Source organism: Bos taurus, chromosome 16 (genome assembly GCF_002263795.3).
Source record: "Bos taurus isolate L1 Dominette 01449 registration number 42190680 breed Hereford chromosome 16, ARS-UCD2.0, whole genome shotgun sequence".
Lineage (NCBI taxonomy): Eukaryota > Metazoa > Chordata > Mammalia > Artiodactyla > Bovidae > Bos > Bos taurus.
The window spans coordinates 27,549,845-27,564,218 of NC_037343.1; the positions used below are offsets into that span (position 1 = coordinate 27,549,845).

General features: G+C 36.3%; 1 protein-coding gene across 3 annotated transcripts in view; it reads right to left on the reverse strand.

The window, feature by feature from the left end:
• Positions 1 to 2,517: 2,517 nt before the first annotated feature.
• Positions 2,518 to 14,374, reverse strand: part of WDR26 (WD repeat domain 26) — a 40,183-nt gene continuing 28,326 nt past the window's right edge. For 2 of the 3 annotated variants that reach the window (XM_005216853.4, XM_005216854.5), the window contains exons 10-14: positions 14,204 to 14,349; positions 13,838 to 13,916; positions 13,437 to 13,566; positions 9,746 to 9,931; positions 2,518 to 6,938 (exon numbers count right to left, since the gene is read on the reverse strand). In XM_005216853.4, coding sequence (XP_005216910.1) covers positions 6,913 to 6,938; positions 9,746 to 9,931; positions 13,437 to 13,566; positions 13,838 to 13,916; positions 14,204 to 14,349 — 567 coding nt within the window. In that variant the 3' untranslated portion in view covers positions 2,518 to 6,912. 3 annotated transcript variants of the gene reach the window in all.

Sequence of the window (14,374 nt, forward strand, 5' to 3'; positions counted from 1 at the left end):
AAATCCCATGGACAGAGGAACCTGGTGGGCTTGCAGTCCATGGAGTTGCAAAAGAGCCAAATATGACTCAGCATGAGCCTGAGTTGACAGGATGACGGGGTGATTTTGTTGAATGTTTACAGGTTTAAGTCTTTCTGGAAAAAATGTCAAGTCATGAAATGATGTAACTAAAGACCAACTTTTCTCTTGCTTAAGTGGAAGAGAATTGTGTTTTTAAAATACAACTCTACTGTCAGATTTATTAAGGTTGGGAAGTTTTCTATACCTGCTGGGATCTGGCATGAAGCTTTAAAGAGAGAGAAAAATATATATAAATAAAAAATAAAGAGGAATAATCTGACTAAGCTAAATCCACCAAGTGTAGCTGTATATTTAAAGACTCAAGTAGAAAAAGTTCCTCTTGCCTGTTGATCAGAGCAAGTGGCAACCATACCTTTGAAGAGGGGAGCAGCGTGTGGAAGCACTACTCTCTCTGCCTCACCAGTGGGTCTGCTATCCTAAGCTGACTCTCCACTCACTGCCTGCTAAATACAGATTTTCCACATTTGAACTTCCTTCTACTGTGCAGAACGTCGTTCTTAGCAGTAAAAATCATAAAGCCTACTTCTGTAGTAATTCACTGATGGGCACTTTGTTTTCATTTTCATAAATACAAGTGTACTGCATAGGTTTGTATATATTGAACGTGTTCTCCAAGGAGATCTTTAAAGAACTATATATCTGTTACGAAATAAATTTTAATTTCAAATTGGAAATGTATTTTCACCCCTTGTCAGCATTTCCACTGCCTAACTGCATAATTTCAGATGTAGTAGTATTTTTGAAACTCTTCCAGTCCTGTGGCTACTGCTGGGTCTTCCAGATTTGTGGACATATTGAATGCAACACCTTGATGGCATCATCCTTTAGGGACTCCATCGCATCCACTAGCTTTATTAACAGCAGTGCTTCCTAAGGCCCACTTGACTTCGCTGCACAAAATGTCTGACTGTGTGACTGACCACACCATCGTAGCAATCCAGTTCATTAAGATCTTTTTGGTACAGTTCTTCTGTGTGTTCTTTCCAGCTCTTCAGCATCCACTAGGTCTCCACCATTTCTGTCCTTTATTGTGCCCCTCTTTGAGTGAAATGTTCCTTTGGTATCTCCCAATTTTCCTGAAGAGATCTCTACCCCTTTCTGTTGTTTTCTTCTAGTTTTAGACACTGTTCATTGAAGAAGGCCTTCCTGTCTCTGTGCTGTTCTTTGGAAATCTGTGTTTAGTTGGATATACCTTTCCTTTTTCCCTTGTTTTTGCGTCTCTTCTTTGTTCAGCTCTTTGTAAAGCCTCCTCAGATAACCACTTTGCCTTCTTGCTTTTTCCTTTGGGATGGTTTTATTCGCTGCCTCCTGTATAATATTATGGACCTCCGCCCGTAGTTCTTCAGGTAAACTTGATCTAATCTCTTGAATCTATTTGTTACCCTCACTGCAAGAGCTGGACTGTAAAGAAGTGAAATGAAGTCAAAGTCGCTCAGTCGTGTCCAACTCTGTGACCCCATGGATTATATACAGTCCATGGAATTCTCCAGGCCAGAATACTGGAGTGGGCAGCCTTTCCCTTTTCCAGGGGATCTTCCCAACCCAGCGATCGAACCCAGGTCAAGGCAGACTGCCAAAGAATTGATACCTTTTAAGTGTGGTGCTAGAGAAGAATCCTCAATGTCCCTTGGACAGCAAGGAGATCAAACCATTCAATCTTAAGGAAAATCAACCCTGAATACTCACTGGAAGGACTGATGCAAGCGGACGCTCCAATATTTTGGTTATCTGCTGTGAACAGCCGAATTATTGGAAAAGTCCCTGATGCTGGGAAAGATTGAGAGCAGAAGGAGAAGAGGGCATCAGAGGATGAGTTAGCTGGTTGGTATCACTGATGCAATGGACATGAGCTTGGACAAACTTCAGGAGATGATGAGTGACAGGGAGGCCTGGCGCACTGGAGTCCATGGGGTGCAGAGAGTCGGACACGACTGGGGGACTGAACAACATTTTTGAACATATGGCATATGATTCCTTTAAAATGCAAATGTTCCTGTAGATTTTCTAAATTAATCCATAGTTACATACAATAGCTCTTTAAAAAGATAACTGGCTAAGAGGGCTTTGTTAGACACTTAAAAAACTCCAGGTGAATCTATGGATATCAAATTCAGCAAACTGATTGTTCTAGGTAAAAAGTACTATTTAAACACTCAGATTAGTGGCTATTTGATTTAACACAGCTACAATTACTTAATTATTCATTCTGTTTATTGAATTAAAAGGGAGTACAAACAATTGGTTAAGTGCTATGCACTGACATGGAAAAGGTGTATTTTTAAAAAAAAACCCAGGAAAGCAAATCAAAGTTAACATATTTCAGTTGAACAAAAATTTAAAGACATTTAATATACTACACATTTATAAAATAAAAGTTAACAAAGGGTGTTTTGTAAATAATTAGTAGAACAAGTGAAAATAAATATACCAGAGACCTGAAGTTTTTTACGCTTTAATGAAATAATAAAGCAAAAAAATTTAAACTACTAAATATAATCTGAGAGGCAGTTAAAAACAAAAAACAACCCCCCCAAATTTAAGAACACAATCCTTTGAAACATTTAATCAGTCCATAGCAAATAATTATTACATACCAAAAGCTCTAAGTGTTAACTAGTTCCACCACAATGCCATGTAAATCTTGACAATTTAGGAAATCTTGAGATCAACACTTAAGTTCTCTTCTTGATCTCTACAGCTTGGTTTATAAATACACACATGCTTTTGTGGATCTATTCCCCTCGCCACACACACACATTTTCAAGGAGCCAATAAAATTTTTTCCACCTGTGCCTAAAAATGTTCCGATTCAGTTTTAGCACATTGACCCTGATGATGAAAAGGTTTTAAGTTAAAGATGGGGACACAATTTCAGTCTTATAAAAATATACCAATATTAACCAAACCTTAATTCAGAGAGGGCACTTCACATGTGCATGAGACTTTCAGTAAAATTGCTAAGAACCCAGAACAGCTGCTTCTAGGACTTAAGTACTCTCTCTCTTTCATACAGATACAACACACACACACACATTTTTATATTATTAGTTTCATTAAATCCAGGCTATCTGGATTAAGCAGATAAAGGATGTGAAGGGTTTTGTTTTTGCAACTATAGGGCAGCTACTATAACAATAGCTTAACAACACTGAAAATTTTCAATTAAGTTCACCCTGTTTTTAGAAAGTGTCTAAGTGTAAATGCAAATTCACCTCTTCTCTTAAAATTAGCAGTTTATATTAAATCAGGTATGGTTTTTGAAATGGAAGTAATGTTTTCGGGAACAACCCCAAAAACGTTGCTAAAATTTAAATGAGAAAGTAAAACAAAATCAAGATAAACATTTTAGATATGGGACAAAAAGGATATTAAGAAAAATGTCTTCTTTCCTCCCCATTCAAAAGTAGTCATTCTTCTGCTGTGAAAGAAACTGATATGGATATTTCCCTTTCAAGAGATGTTAAGATATATTTACCAGTGTGAGCAGAGGTGTTAGGGTCAGTTCTTGTGTGCAGGAACCTAAAAAAGAGAATTTCAAGATGGGGAGGGGTGGGGGAAAAGGGTTTTCTATTAATGTCATGGAACGCCACTCTACAGGGACAACACTCCTAATAATAAAAATCACCAAATTACTGCTAGGGTGATTTCAGATTCATAACATATTGACAAGTTATTTTAGTTAAAAGTTAGGTAATCCCTTTTTGTTCTCCCACCCACTAAAATGGGCCAATTAGTAGGGGCATTTGCAAACACAATTTCCTCTGTTTAAACTACTTACCTGGTTAAATAGAACATTTACCTGGCCAGTAACAGAAGTGTAGCTAGCATGAACACTAATAAAATACAGAAATAAAAACTGAGGGCGTCTTCCCTCCCAGCTAATTCCCTACTCTTAATTCACCACCCACACACCCATTTTAGGAACCCCAAATCCAACACTGTACTATTAATAACCAGTTATTTGGAGGAAAAAGACATTTAATTTCATACATGCTCTAGCCCTTGATTAACGGTTAACAACAAAAACATTTTCAAGCACATGGAAATGAGCCTACTAACCTGATTTTTGGAGCCAAAATTCTCCACTCTATTTTGATCTATGTGCAAAAAGTATTGGTACTTTTCAGTTTATACATTTGTTAGTATCTTGCAGCTGGCTTGAAAATACTCTCACCTCAAGCCTAGAGAGACTACAGCACAGTCAGAGGTTTCACTTGACAGCTATGAGTTGGACCATCCTGTCATCAGGTTCTTTGTACCACAAAGTCTTAGGTTTCTTCATTTATTTCACCTTTCTAGCAGTCACTGCACGGCACATGCATGAAATAGACGTTTACAGCAAGTTGGCACCACCAAGTACCAGTATATGTAGGAAGCTGCCAATTAAGACAGACTTGGAACACAAACTCACCTAGCTGCTACAGAAACCTTTGCATAGTTGTTACTCCGTTTTATTGGAGTTATGTTCTTGTAAAATGTGCCTCACTTTGCCTCCACTTTTTTAAAGTGTTCTTAAACTGTACTTCAGAAGCACTCTGAAAACTCAGATCTAGGGGTGGTTGGGTGAAGGACAGTAGACTCTGAGTGCCAAATTGCCCCTGAAGGGGCACAAATCCCAGTGAATGTTACAAAGGTACCATGGCACACTGTAATGCAATTTGTAAACAGCTGTGGAGTTTCTATGCCCACATTTTGTTAGTGATGTTACCATAGAGATTGGGGTAATTAATGGCTTCAGGGTATACACGAATCACTTAAAATATGAATGGATTTAACTGTACTGAGGTAAACAGAAGTTGCCACTTAATTATATACAGTTACCAATGAAGATTTTATTCAAGCTTAAAGTAAAAAGTAATTTTAGTTAGGAAAAATGAAGTACCAGATAAACTGTAACATATAGTTATTTTAACTTAGAAATATCAAAACAGGAATTCTTGATTCTCTAAGTGGTGGTCTCTGCAAAATGGAGCTTAAAGAAATCTTTTACATTACCAATTTGATAAAATAATCTGCTGACCACGATCTGTCATCTCCTCTTACTATGAGCTTCTGGGAGAATCCGAGCTATTTTAAGGCCAATTTGTGTTTTTCTTTCTTCTCCCCTTCCCTGACTTGACCATTTCTCCCTGCTACCCTCCTGTTAAAGGCCCCCCACCCCCATCCCACCCACCAAGGAAGAACTCCTGACATCCAAGCCTTTCTTCTCTTCTTTGTGGATCCTGAAGAAGTCTGCTCATGGTAAATAATATAGATTTGGCTGGGTCAAAAGCAAACAGCGTTAAGACTTTTTCTTCACCAGAATCTTATTTTGGAGATATTCCCACTCTTCTCAATGTAACAGCTATGGTCACCACATTCATCCTCTACTGAAAAGGGGAGGGAATTTCAAAGGAGACTAAGTATGTTGTACTCAGCTGTTACAGGATTTTAAAAGCACAATGTGAACATCAGGCTTTTGGCGTATTTTAAATGTGAAATTCTCAAAAGTGCTTTTCCATGAAGGAAACCTTTCCTTAAACTAAACAGGGAGGGGAGAGGGACACTACCCACAGCACCAGTTTAGAATGAGGTTCAGTATGGCAATATCCGAAAAACTGAGGAGAAATAGTCTTTAAATTTATGTATCCCTATGTCAAAATATTAAGGGCAATTAGAGAAATGATTATGAGGTTTTAAACCCAGTTTAAGTATGTTTGTAACCTGCTGAATTCTTCTAACAAGCTCAGTTATACTATAAACTTCCAAAGTGGTTATATCTGCTGATTTCTACTCTCTTGCTAGATGACACCAAAATGATTCCCCAAATTGAGAACAACTTGGAACAAGCTTTGTTGAAAACTTATACGGACTACTGATCTCTCATATTGGTACAAATTAAAAATTCTCTTTTTGAATCTTAAATTTCTTCAAGATCAGGTACTGATGTTCCTTCGGGAATAAAACAAAAGGGGGAAAATCTTCAAAGCACTACTCTGAATTTTCTGTATAATGTCCTTCCAAGTACTGTTTCTGACCATGTCTCATGTGGTATTCCAGAAGAGCATCAGTTATACTGCATATCTAAGTCATAAAGGAAACTCTTTTTTAGCTGGTTTAGATTCCAAATGTATACAAATGAAGTCACTTTAATCCTATAAATACTTCTTAATTTATTTTTAAAAAATTGTGCTGTTAACCCTTTTACGGGGCAACAAGCTATGTGAAAAGTACAAAACTTTTTGTCAAATGTAATATTGAGAGTGCTTTTGACATAGTTCACTGGTTTATCATCTGGATCAGTATATACTGCGCAACGGGCAAGGCTAGAATCCATGAACCAAGCTGCAAAGATCTCAAGCTAAATAAGGCGGAAAGATTTGGAGAAACAAAAGAAGGAAATTCTTTCCTATCCAATGTATACTCTTCAGACTAATGCACTCTTTCTATCAAGCCTTCTAAACTGTTAAATAAAGTTTTCCAAACAAGCATTTAAACTTCATTACACAGAAGAGCAACAAGAATGGTATCCTGCCAGACAAAAGGCAGGAGGGAAAAAAATATATATACTGAGTTCAATGGGTAAGCCTGAATGTAGCACAGTTCTTCACAACCGATGGGGGGATAATTCAACATGGTGTCCAACAACGTTCTAACGACGTGCTTCATCTCAACTGGTTACTATGAAGCAAGGTGTAAATGTTTGGCCCCAATCGGGCTTCAGAAATGGTTCTTTTTTCATGACGAGCATGTCAGTCCAGCTATCAATCATGTTTGTTTGCACCAAATCCCAAGCCATTAAAATACGACTAATTTTAAGTTAAACAGAAGTCGTCTGCTCCAAATTCGCCATCAACTATCCATGCTACTGCATTCCTCTGAATGAAGACAAGATGAAATGTGTATTGGGGGAAAAGAAGAAGAGGGGAGGGGGAGAAAAAAGTTATCAGTTAGAAAGTTTTGAAATTAGCATCAAGACATCACAAAATATCTTAACATTAAAAAACAATCACATCAAGGCAAATTCTTGGTATTTTCATCATGATCATTAAAACTGTGTTATCACATCTTAGGCTACATATTACAGTCTAAACCCATGATTATTTTGAATACTGGAGAACCCAAGTGAATAATCATATTGGAATCTTATACTTTAAAAAGAAATCTTGAAATAGTTACTCAGAGTGGAAACATTTTTATGGTAGTTTTCAATAGAAGAGAAGAAAGAACATCTGGCAGTCCAAGGTAGAACTGCACTGTAACTATGTACTGGGTTGGCCAAAAAGTTTGTTCAGTTTCCCAATTTTACAGAAAAATCCAAATAAACTTTTTTGTCCAATCCAATATTGAATTCTTTTAGTGGTTCAGTTTGAAACTTTGCAATATTACCCTACTCTGTGTGTGTGTGTGTGTGTGGCGGGGGGAGGGGGGAAGGACAATGTGTTAACAGCTCTACTGATATAATTCACATACTCTACAATGCACCCATTTAAACTGGACAATTCAGTATTTATTAGCATATTCACATAGGATTGTACAACCATCAAGGCAATCAATTTTAAAACATTTTCATCACCATTAGAAGTCGATCAACAATCCTAAGCAATTACTAGTCTGCTTTCTCTATAGATTAGCCTATTTGGGACACTTTCATATAAATGGAACCTAGTAGGTACTCTTTTTTGTCTGGCTTCTTTCATAGCATATTGTTTTTAAAGTTCATCCATGTTGTAGCATGTATGAGTACTTGATTCTATTCCATTTTATACAGTCCTCAAAAAAAAAAAAAAATGTAGTATGGATTGCTACTTATAATAAAAGGTCAGTGATTCTTTTTTTTGGAACTTAAGTATTTTTAGTTAAATGACTTATAGTATCTTAGGATACATATGGTTTTGGAATGCCATTTCCTTAGCTTCATCTACATTTTTCCCAAATGTCTATTCCAAACAGATATTAATTAGAAAACATGTTTTCGAGCAGGGGAAAAAGAACTCAGAGGATACCTTAATAAAAAGCATGGAACCAAGTGTCTGGTTACAAAGCAGTTGTCTTCCCATTGTAAGTATAAATGAAAATCTTTTAGTGCTATACCTATTTGCAAAGCACAACTGAAAATTGCTTAATTTGACCCAGTTCTTACAACTGGACTAAGTTGGTCTCATCCACCATGAGTATCCACAATAATTAAATTACAAATAGCACTGCAACTCTTATTCCACTGTAGTGGAGGCACAAACATATCCTTAAAGCTACGTCTAAAATAAATCTACTTACAAGGTAAATCTGTTACTATATACCTAGTATTTTTCCTAGTTCTTTGTATCAAATGTTTATTTGAAGAAATAATTTCCAAAATGACTAATTAAATTTGAAAATCACATAAAATCTCAGTTATAGATCTCTAAAGTATCTATGAGTAGGCCTTGAAACCTAAAAAGGGACAACACACACACACAACAGGAAATCAATACAAGATTTTTGTTTTTAGCTAATTTCAGAGGTATGTTAGTGAAATCATGTCATGTAGTGATCTACAAATACAAAAATGCCCTAGAAGCTTCTGAATAACTCAAGAGTAGTTTTCCAACTTCTTGAGCTGTGTACTCTACATGCTTTTTACCCTTGTCTTTGGCTGTACATCCTCACCTACCAGTGAGATCTGGTACAGTTCGTACCATACAGATAAAAGCACAGAAAACATGCTTTTAAGCCATTCGTGCTACCCTGACAACCCTCCTCCTCTGAGCATAACTGAGAGCAGCTGGTCATCTTTCTTACTAAAAACACTTAGGTGGGACACACTGTGAACAAAAAAATCTGTTTATCTGTTTCTAGGTAAATTATTCCCTTTTAAGCAAACTAAATATTTCTGCTCTAAAAAAAGAACAGGTAAGTCATTTACATAAAATTTCTCATTATCTCTTCTTTCTAGCATATCTTGCTCAATTAAGCTATGTCCTTAACTGTTAGCTTTCTGGCTTTGGGCTTTTTTCTGGTATCTGAAAGTAATGGAAAACACCTTTCAGACTTAAGATTTGAAGACCTGGTAGCACTCTACAAGTTAACTAGTCTTGCCACGCTTCAGTTTTCACACTCCAGAAATGAGGACAAACACACTTCTCCATTTCTCTTACAGGGCTATAAAGATGTTCTGCAAGACAGTGTCTATAAAGGGCCTAGCAGGTTACTAGGCACATAGGTACATGATGAATTCTAGTTCCATTCTCTTTCTCTGTCCATCATGCACAGTTCATGCTAGTGTGCTACATGGTATTAACAGATACTCATCTGTAAGGATAAAACCATAAGCAAGATCATTCTCAGTTGTTCAAATTTCATATACTAGCTAGTTTTCACGAGCACAGAAGTATAAAATACTTCTTGTCAATGAAGGAAGATTTTTACGAAGATTTTGAAAGTGGCAATACTAACTTGCCTGTAAATGAGGTGGCATATTCCTGCGTATTCTCACCACTGTCATCATTAAAACAAACAAAAAAATACTGTTGCATATTAGATTAATTAAACTCCTGTGCAGTGAGATATAGTGTACAATCTTTAAATGAGGGAGAAAATCTATTATATCCTACACTTTAAAGTACCGCCCCAAAGTGCTACAACTTAATGATAAATTAAGGCAAGGTTTCATTTGGAAAAAAACACAATACTGTATGACGGTTACCTTCAATATTCTGGTGGTCTATAAAAGGTGCTGGTCCCCATATCCTAACAGTGCCGTCATCTGAGGCGCTGGCCATCATGGATGGAATCTGTGGGTTCCAGCTCACGCAGTTGACTGTACGTGTGTGCCCTGTCAGCTCCGCAATTGGCAGTTCACTACGTTTGTGCCAGATGTAAACCTTGTGATCTGAATAACAGTAATTCAGAAAAAAGTTGGGAAAGTATAATAGATTAACAAAATTGACTGATTTTAAGTTTACTGCTCATTACAGAACATTTAACGTATCAGACTTGAAAGGACAACAAAAACAATGTGAATAATTCAACATATTATTTTTTGAAAAATCCATTTAAATTTTAATAAAATACACATTTTCCCCCTGTTAAAAATGACAAACCAGCTTGCAAGTCATCATAGAATCTGCAATATTCTGTAATACATAATGTATAATCACAGTGAAGACCTTTGAATATAAAGAAATCTAGGATGAAGATAAATTCTATGGAAATGAGGGGTGACAGAGAAGCAATGTATCCAAATTCAAATATGGCAATTAAGATGACAGCTAAATATTGAGTGCTTACAATGTTTTAGGTGCTAAATAACTATATTATTTAGTTTTCACCACCATCAGGAGGTGGTGCTTATCCCTTTTATGGATGGTGACTGATGAACTGCAAGTGTAAGCAATCTCCTCATGGTTAACAGCTGGTAAACGGTGAACCTGGGATTGAAATCCGGGACGTCCTGCTCACGTGTTTACTTGAGAGGCTAGCCGGCTGTCCTACAGCTGTATCATGATATGACTGTGTGTAGTCTATTTACACTCTCATTAAGTGCCCATAAAAACCAAAACCCCCAACAACTTTGTTTCTTTGGATAAACTAATCTTCAAAAACAAAATGAAACAACTGTCTAGTACAGAGTAGTGGTTCAGAGTAAGGGCTGTAGAGTCAGACTACTTGGTCTACATCCTCCCTGTGTTCCTGACCAGCTGTGTAACTCTGGGCACATTTGCCACCCCCTGCAACTTTTCTTCTTTAAACGGGGAGTCATACTTACCTCATCATATTATGAGGATAAAGTTAAGTCTGTATATGAAGAAATGTTTTGAACAGAGTCCAATACACAGTGAACACCATGTATTACCATAAAGAGTTAACTAAATGTAAGTGATGGTTCTTGAACAGAGGGCAGAACCCCAGGGTGAGTTAGAAAAGTGTCCCATCTGAAGAGCTGTCACTCAGTTACATACATGATCAATGTGGGAACTTTCAGCGGATGTGCTGCCAGAGAGTGGTGAACAGGTAATCAACTTGTGGTAAAAGAACATGCCCTGGTTTCAAAACTTACAAAGATAAAAAGTTGGAACCACTGTTGAACATTTTTTTGTGTATGGAAAGCGAAAGCTAAAAGGAACTCACTGAAGTACTGAATTTATCTTTCCTAGAAGGTATTCGTTGTTCAGTCATTTTTAAAAATAATTTTCCTTGAATAAAATAAAACTAACAAAAGTAAAAAAAAAATGCCCAGACTAGCTATGCTTCCCCTTGGACAGAGCAAGTCCACAAAGAAAGACTACAGGCTTTCCTGAAAAGTGAGAATCCAACCGAAATCTGCCTACTGAAATCTGGATGAAAAATGCTTTTGTGAACACATATCCAAGGAGGATATTTATTGAATATGCAGCAAAAATTAAGAAAGATCTGAGCAGTCAAGGTCACAATGACAGGCCTTATGATCAAGTTCTGCTTACTTTTATCAGTTTAAGGAATCCAGTGCCAATGCAGAGGAAAAAATAAGTTTTTCTCTTTATTATCAGCACAATGAAAAGGCTGGAGTAATGGCGTAACTTTTAGGGGGAAATGCTTCCTATTGCTCTATCTTATATTGACATTCATGATTTGGGGGGTTTGGAAGGTTCTTGGAATGTATTTCTTACAAATAAACAACGAATGGATTACTGTGGACATCTTGGGAGATAGCATATTTGCTATAACCACTTGGTGTTGAAAACATTGTTAGAGCCATTCTAAACCACCTGAGTCATGAGAATCCTAATCTCTTTCCTTCACAGTTATGTTTCATTTTTAGCCCTAAATGGAATATAATGTGGCTTAATTACATTATTCATCAGGCTTAGTTCTAAAGTTAGTTTGGGCCGGAAAAAAAAAAGATTGACATCACTAGGGATAATAGTGGCAATACATGTTTTTTAAAAGTACTTCTAGGCTATGTATTATTTTTAGAAAGAGTATAGGGGATTGTCACAGTTGGTAAAGAATCCACCTGCCAATTCAGGAGACATAATAGATGTGGGTTCTATCCCTGAGCCAGGAAGATCCTCTGGAGGAGGAAATGGCAACCTATGCTATGGTCCATGGGGTCACAAAGAGTTGGACACACACACACACGATTGTGAGGCATAATTAAGAGGGGTAAAAAACCCCATCAGGAGAAGGATTAAATAGAGCATGGGGAAGGATCTTCGAGTAGGAGGAGCTAAAAAGCATATAGAAGGCTTAAGATATTTAAATCATATCAAATAGAAACCAATGGAAAATCTAGAAGAAAATAACATTAACAGATAAAAAAGATTTTTTGATGGGAAAGAAGTGAACTCCCAATTGTTACCTAGCAAGCCACTCTTCTCTTTTCTTAATCTTATCTGAATGACATTTTTAGGGGAAAGAAAGAATGAAGTCATATGCTTCACGTGAAAAATCTAAATCTCTAAATGTCTCTTTGTCCCAATCCTTAAATACACCTTATACACAAAGGAAAAACTCATGTGTCACCTTGTGATCCTCTTCTCTACTGAGATCAGTTTTTTTTTTTCAAGAAAGGGAAAATAGAAACATCTCACACAGTAACCGAACATCACCAAGTGTTCACCAACATAATCCAGTTCCTTGGTCTATCTTGGAAAACTAGATTCAGTTTTTAAAAAATGACTTAAGTAATTTGCTGCTACAGTACTAGAACAGCGAAGTGGGTACTCGAGAAAATGTGTTGAAAGAAAATTTTCAATAATCTGCCATTATTTGTTTCTATTACCTTAAAATGTACAGCAACTTTTAATACTGCCTCACTTATTTGTGCTCGCATATTTTAAACAATGTTTTAAATTAGACTACTTGAGGCACGTGCCTGCCTGATATACTGATGTTATTAGACCAGAGTAAGTTATTAAAAAAGGTAGTAGTTAATTCCATAATTTGAGCTTTTCTGAGATGATAAGAATCCCATGGTCTCAAAGAAAATCTAAATTATTTTCTTCGGTCATTAAAGAACCACTGAAGATCTAATTACAGTCAATTTTGTCCAAGATCAAGTAAAACATAATTAACCTTGATTTTTAAGATACTATTAACATCTGAAAACCGTTAAATCTCACGAAAAGAAAAATACCTACAAAAGAGTAATGATTTAACTGAATCTTGATTTGACACATGCACCAAACACACTTCCACACAGCCACAACAGGCACTGTGGATCTGTGGCAGTAGGGAGGGACTCAAATCAGTTCAGGAAAAGGGGAATCAACAGTGTACTGGATAAATGACTCACACGATTTCTGATTTAACATCTTGAATTTGTTTGGAGACGTAACTACCTTTACAAATTCAGAGAATTATAGAACTTTCAGTCCATCTATATATATCTGTGAATCAACAGAGACACAATTTACCTTCACTGCCACTTGCGATGAAGTCTTCATTATGGCCTCCAAAACATGAATGAATTGTATAAAACCCTTGTGTAACACCTTGATACTTTCTTACTAAAACTCTGTCTTGCAAGTCCCATAAATGAACTCCCTGTAAGCAAAGGAGAATATAGGTATTTATTCTTAACATAAAAGAATTTTAAAGAGTAATCTGTGACTATGTATTTGCCTGATGAACATTTCCATTTTCTGTTTATGCAAAATGCCAATGTCCTGAAAAATTTCCAACTGACTCTATAAACTTATGGATCAAACACACAAATTAAAATTTAAGAATTCATAAAAATATTTGTTTATATATACTAAAACCCACAAATTTTAACTAAGCTAAATTTTCCTGAGAATTATGTTAATAAACTTACCTGAGTTGCTACATTTAACAAAGCTAATCGGCCATTCTTTGAAATAGTAAAAGACATAATGGGATGATCTTCTTGTACTCTGTAACCAAAAAACAATTTGTCAAAACCAACATACGAAGAATCAAGACATTCAAATTACTTAAATACAACACATTTAAGTCTGTAATCACTATTACATACTATATTTCAATCAAGAAAAAGAATCTGAGTTAATAATTACTAAGCACCACTAGACTATCCACCCAAATTACCAATCAAACCAAAAACATAATAAAAATAACAACTCTTCTTTTGAAGAAGCAAGTTCTACTACACTTTTAATACAAATCAGATAACTGTTGTTTAATGGATATAAAGTATATTTACATGTTTCTATCTGTAAGGTCCTCGAAGTTATATCCCCGAATTCGCTGGTGTGTATCTGATGCCAGAACAGTCTTCCCGTCACTCAAGCACCAAAGACATTGCACTCTCACTCCTTCCCAAGAGTCAAGGAGATTACCATCTAAATCCTGAGGAGAAAATTACTATTAACTT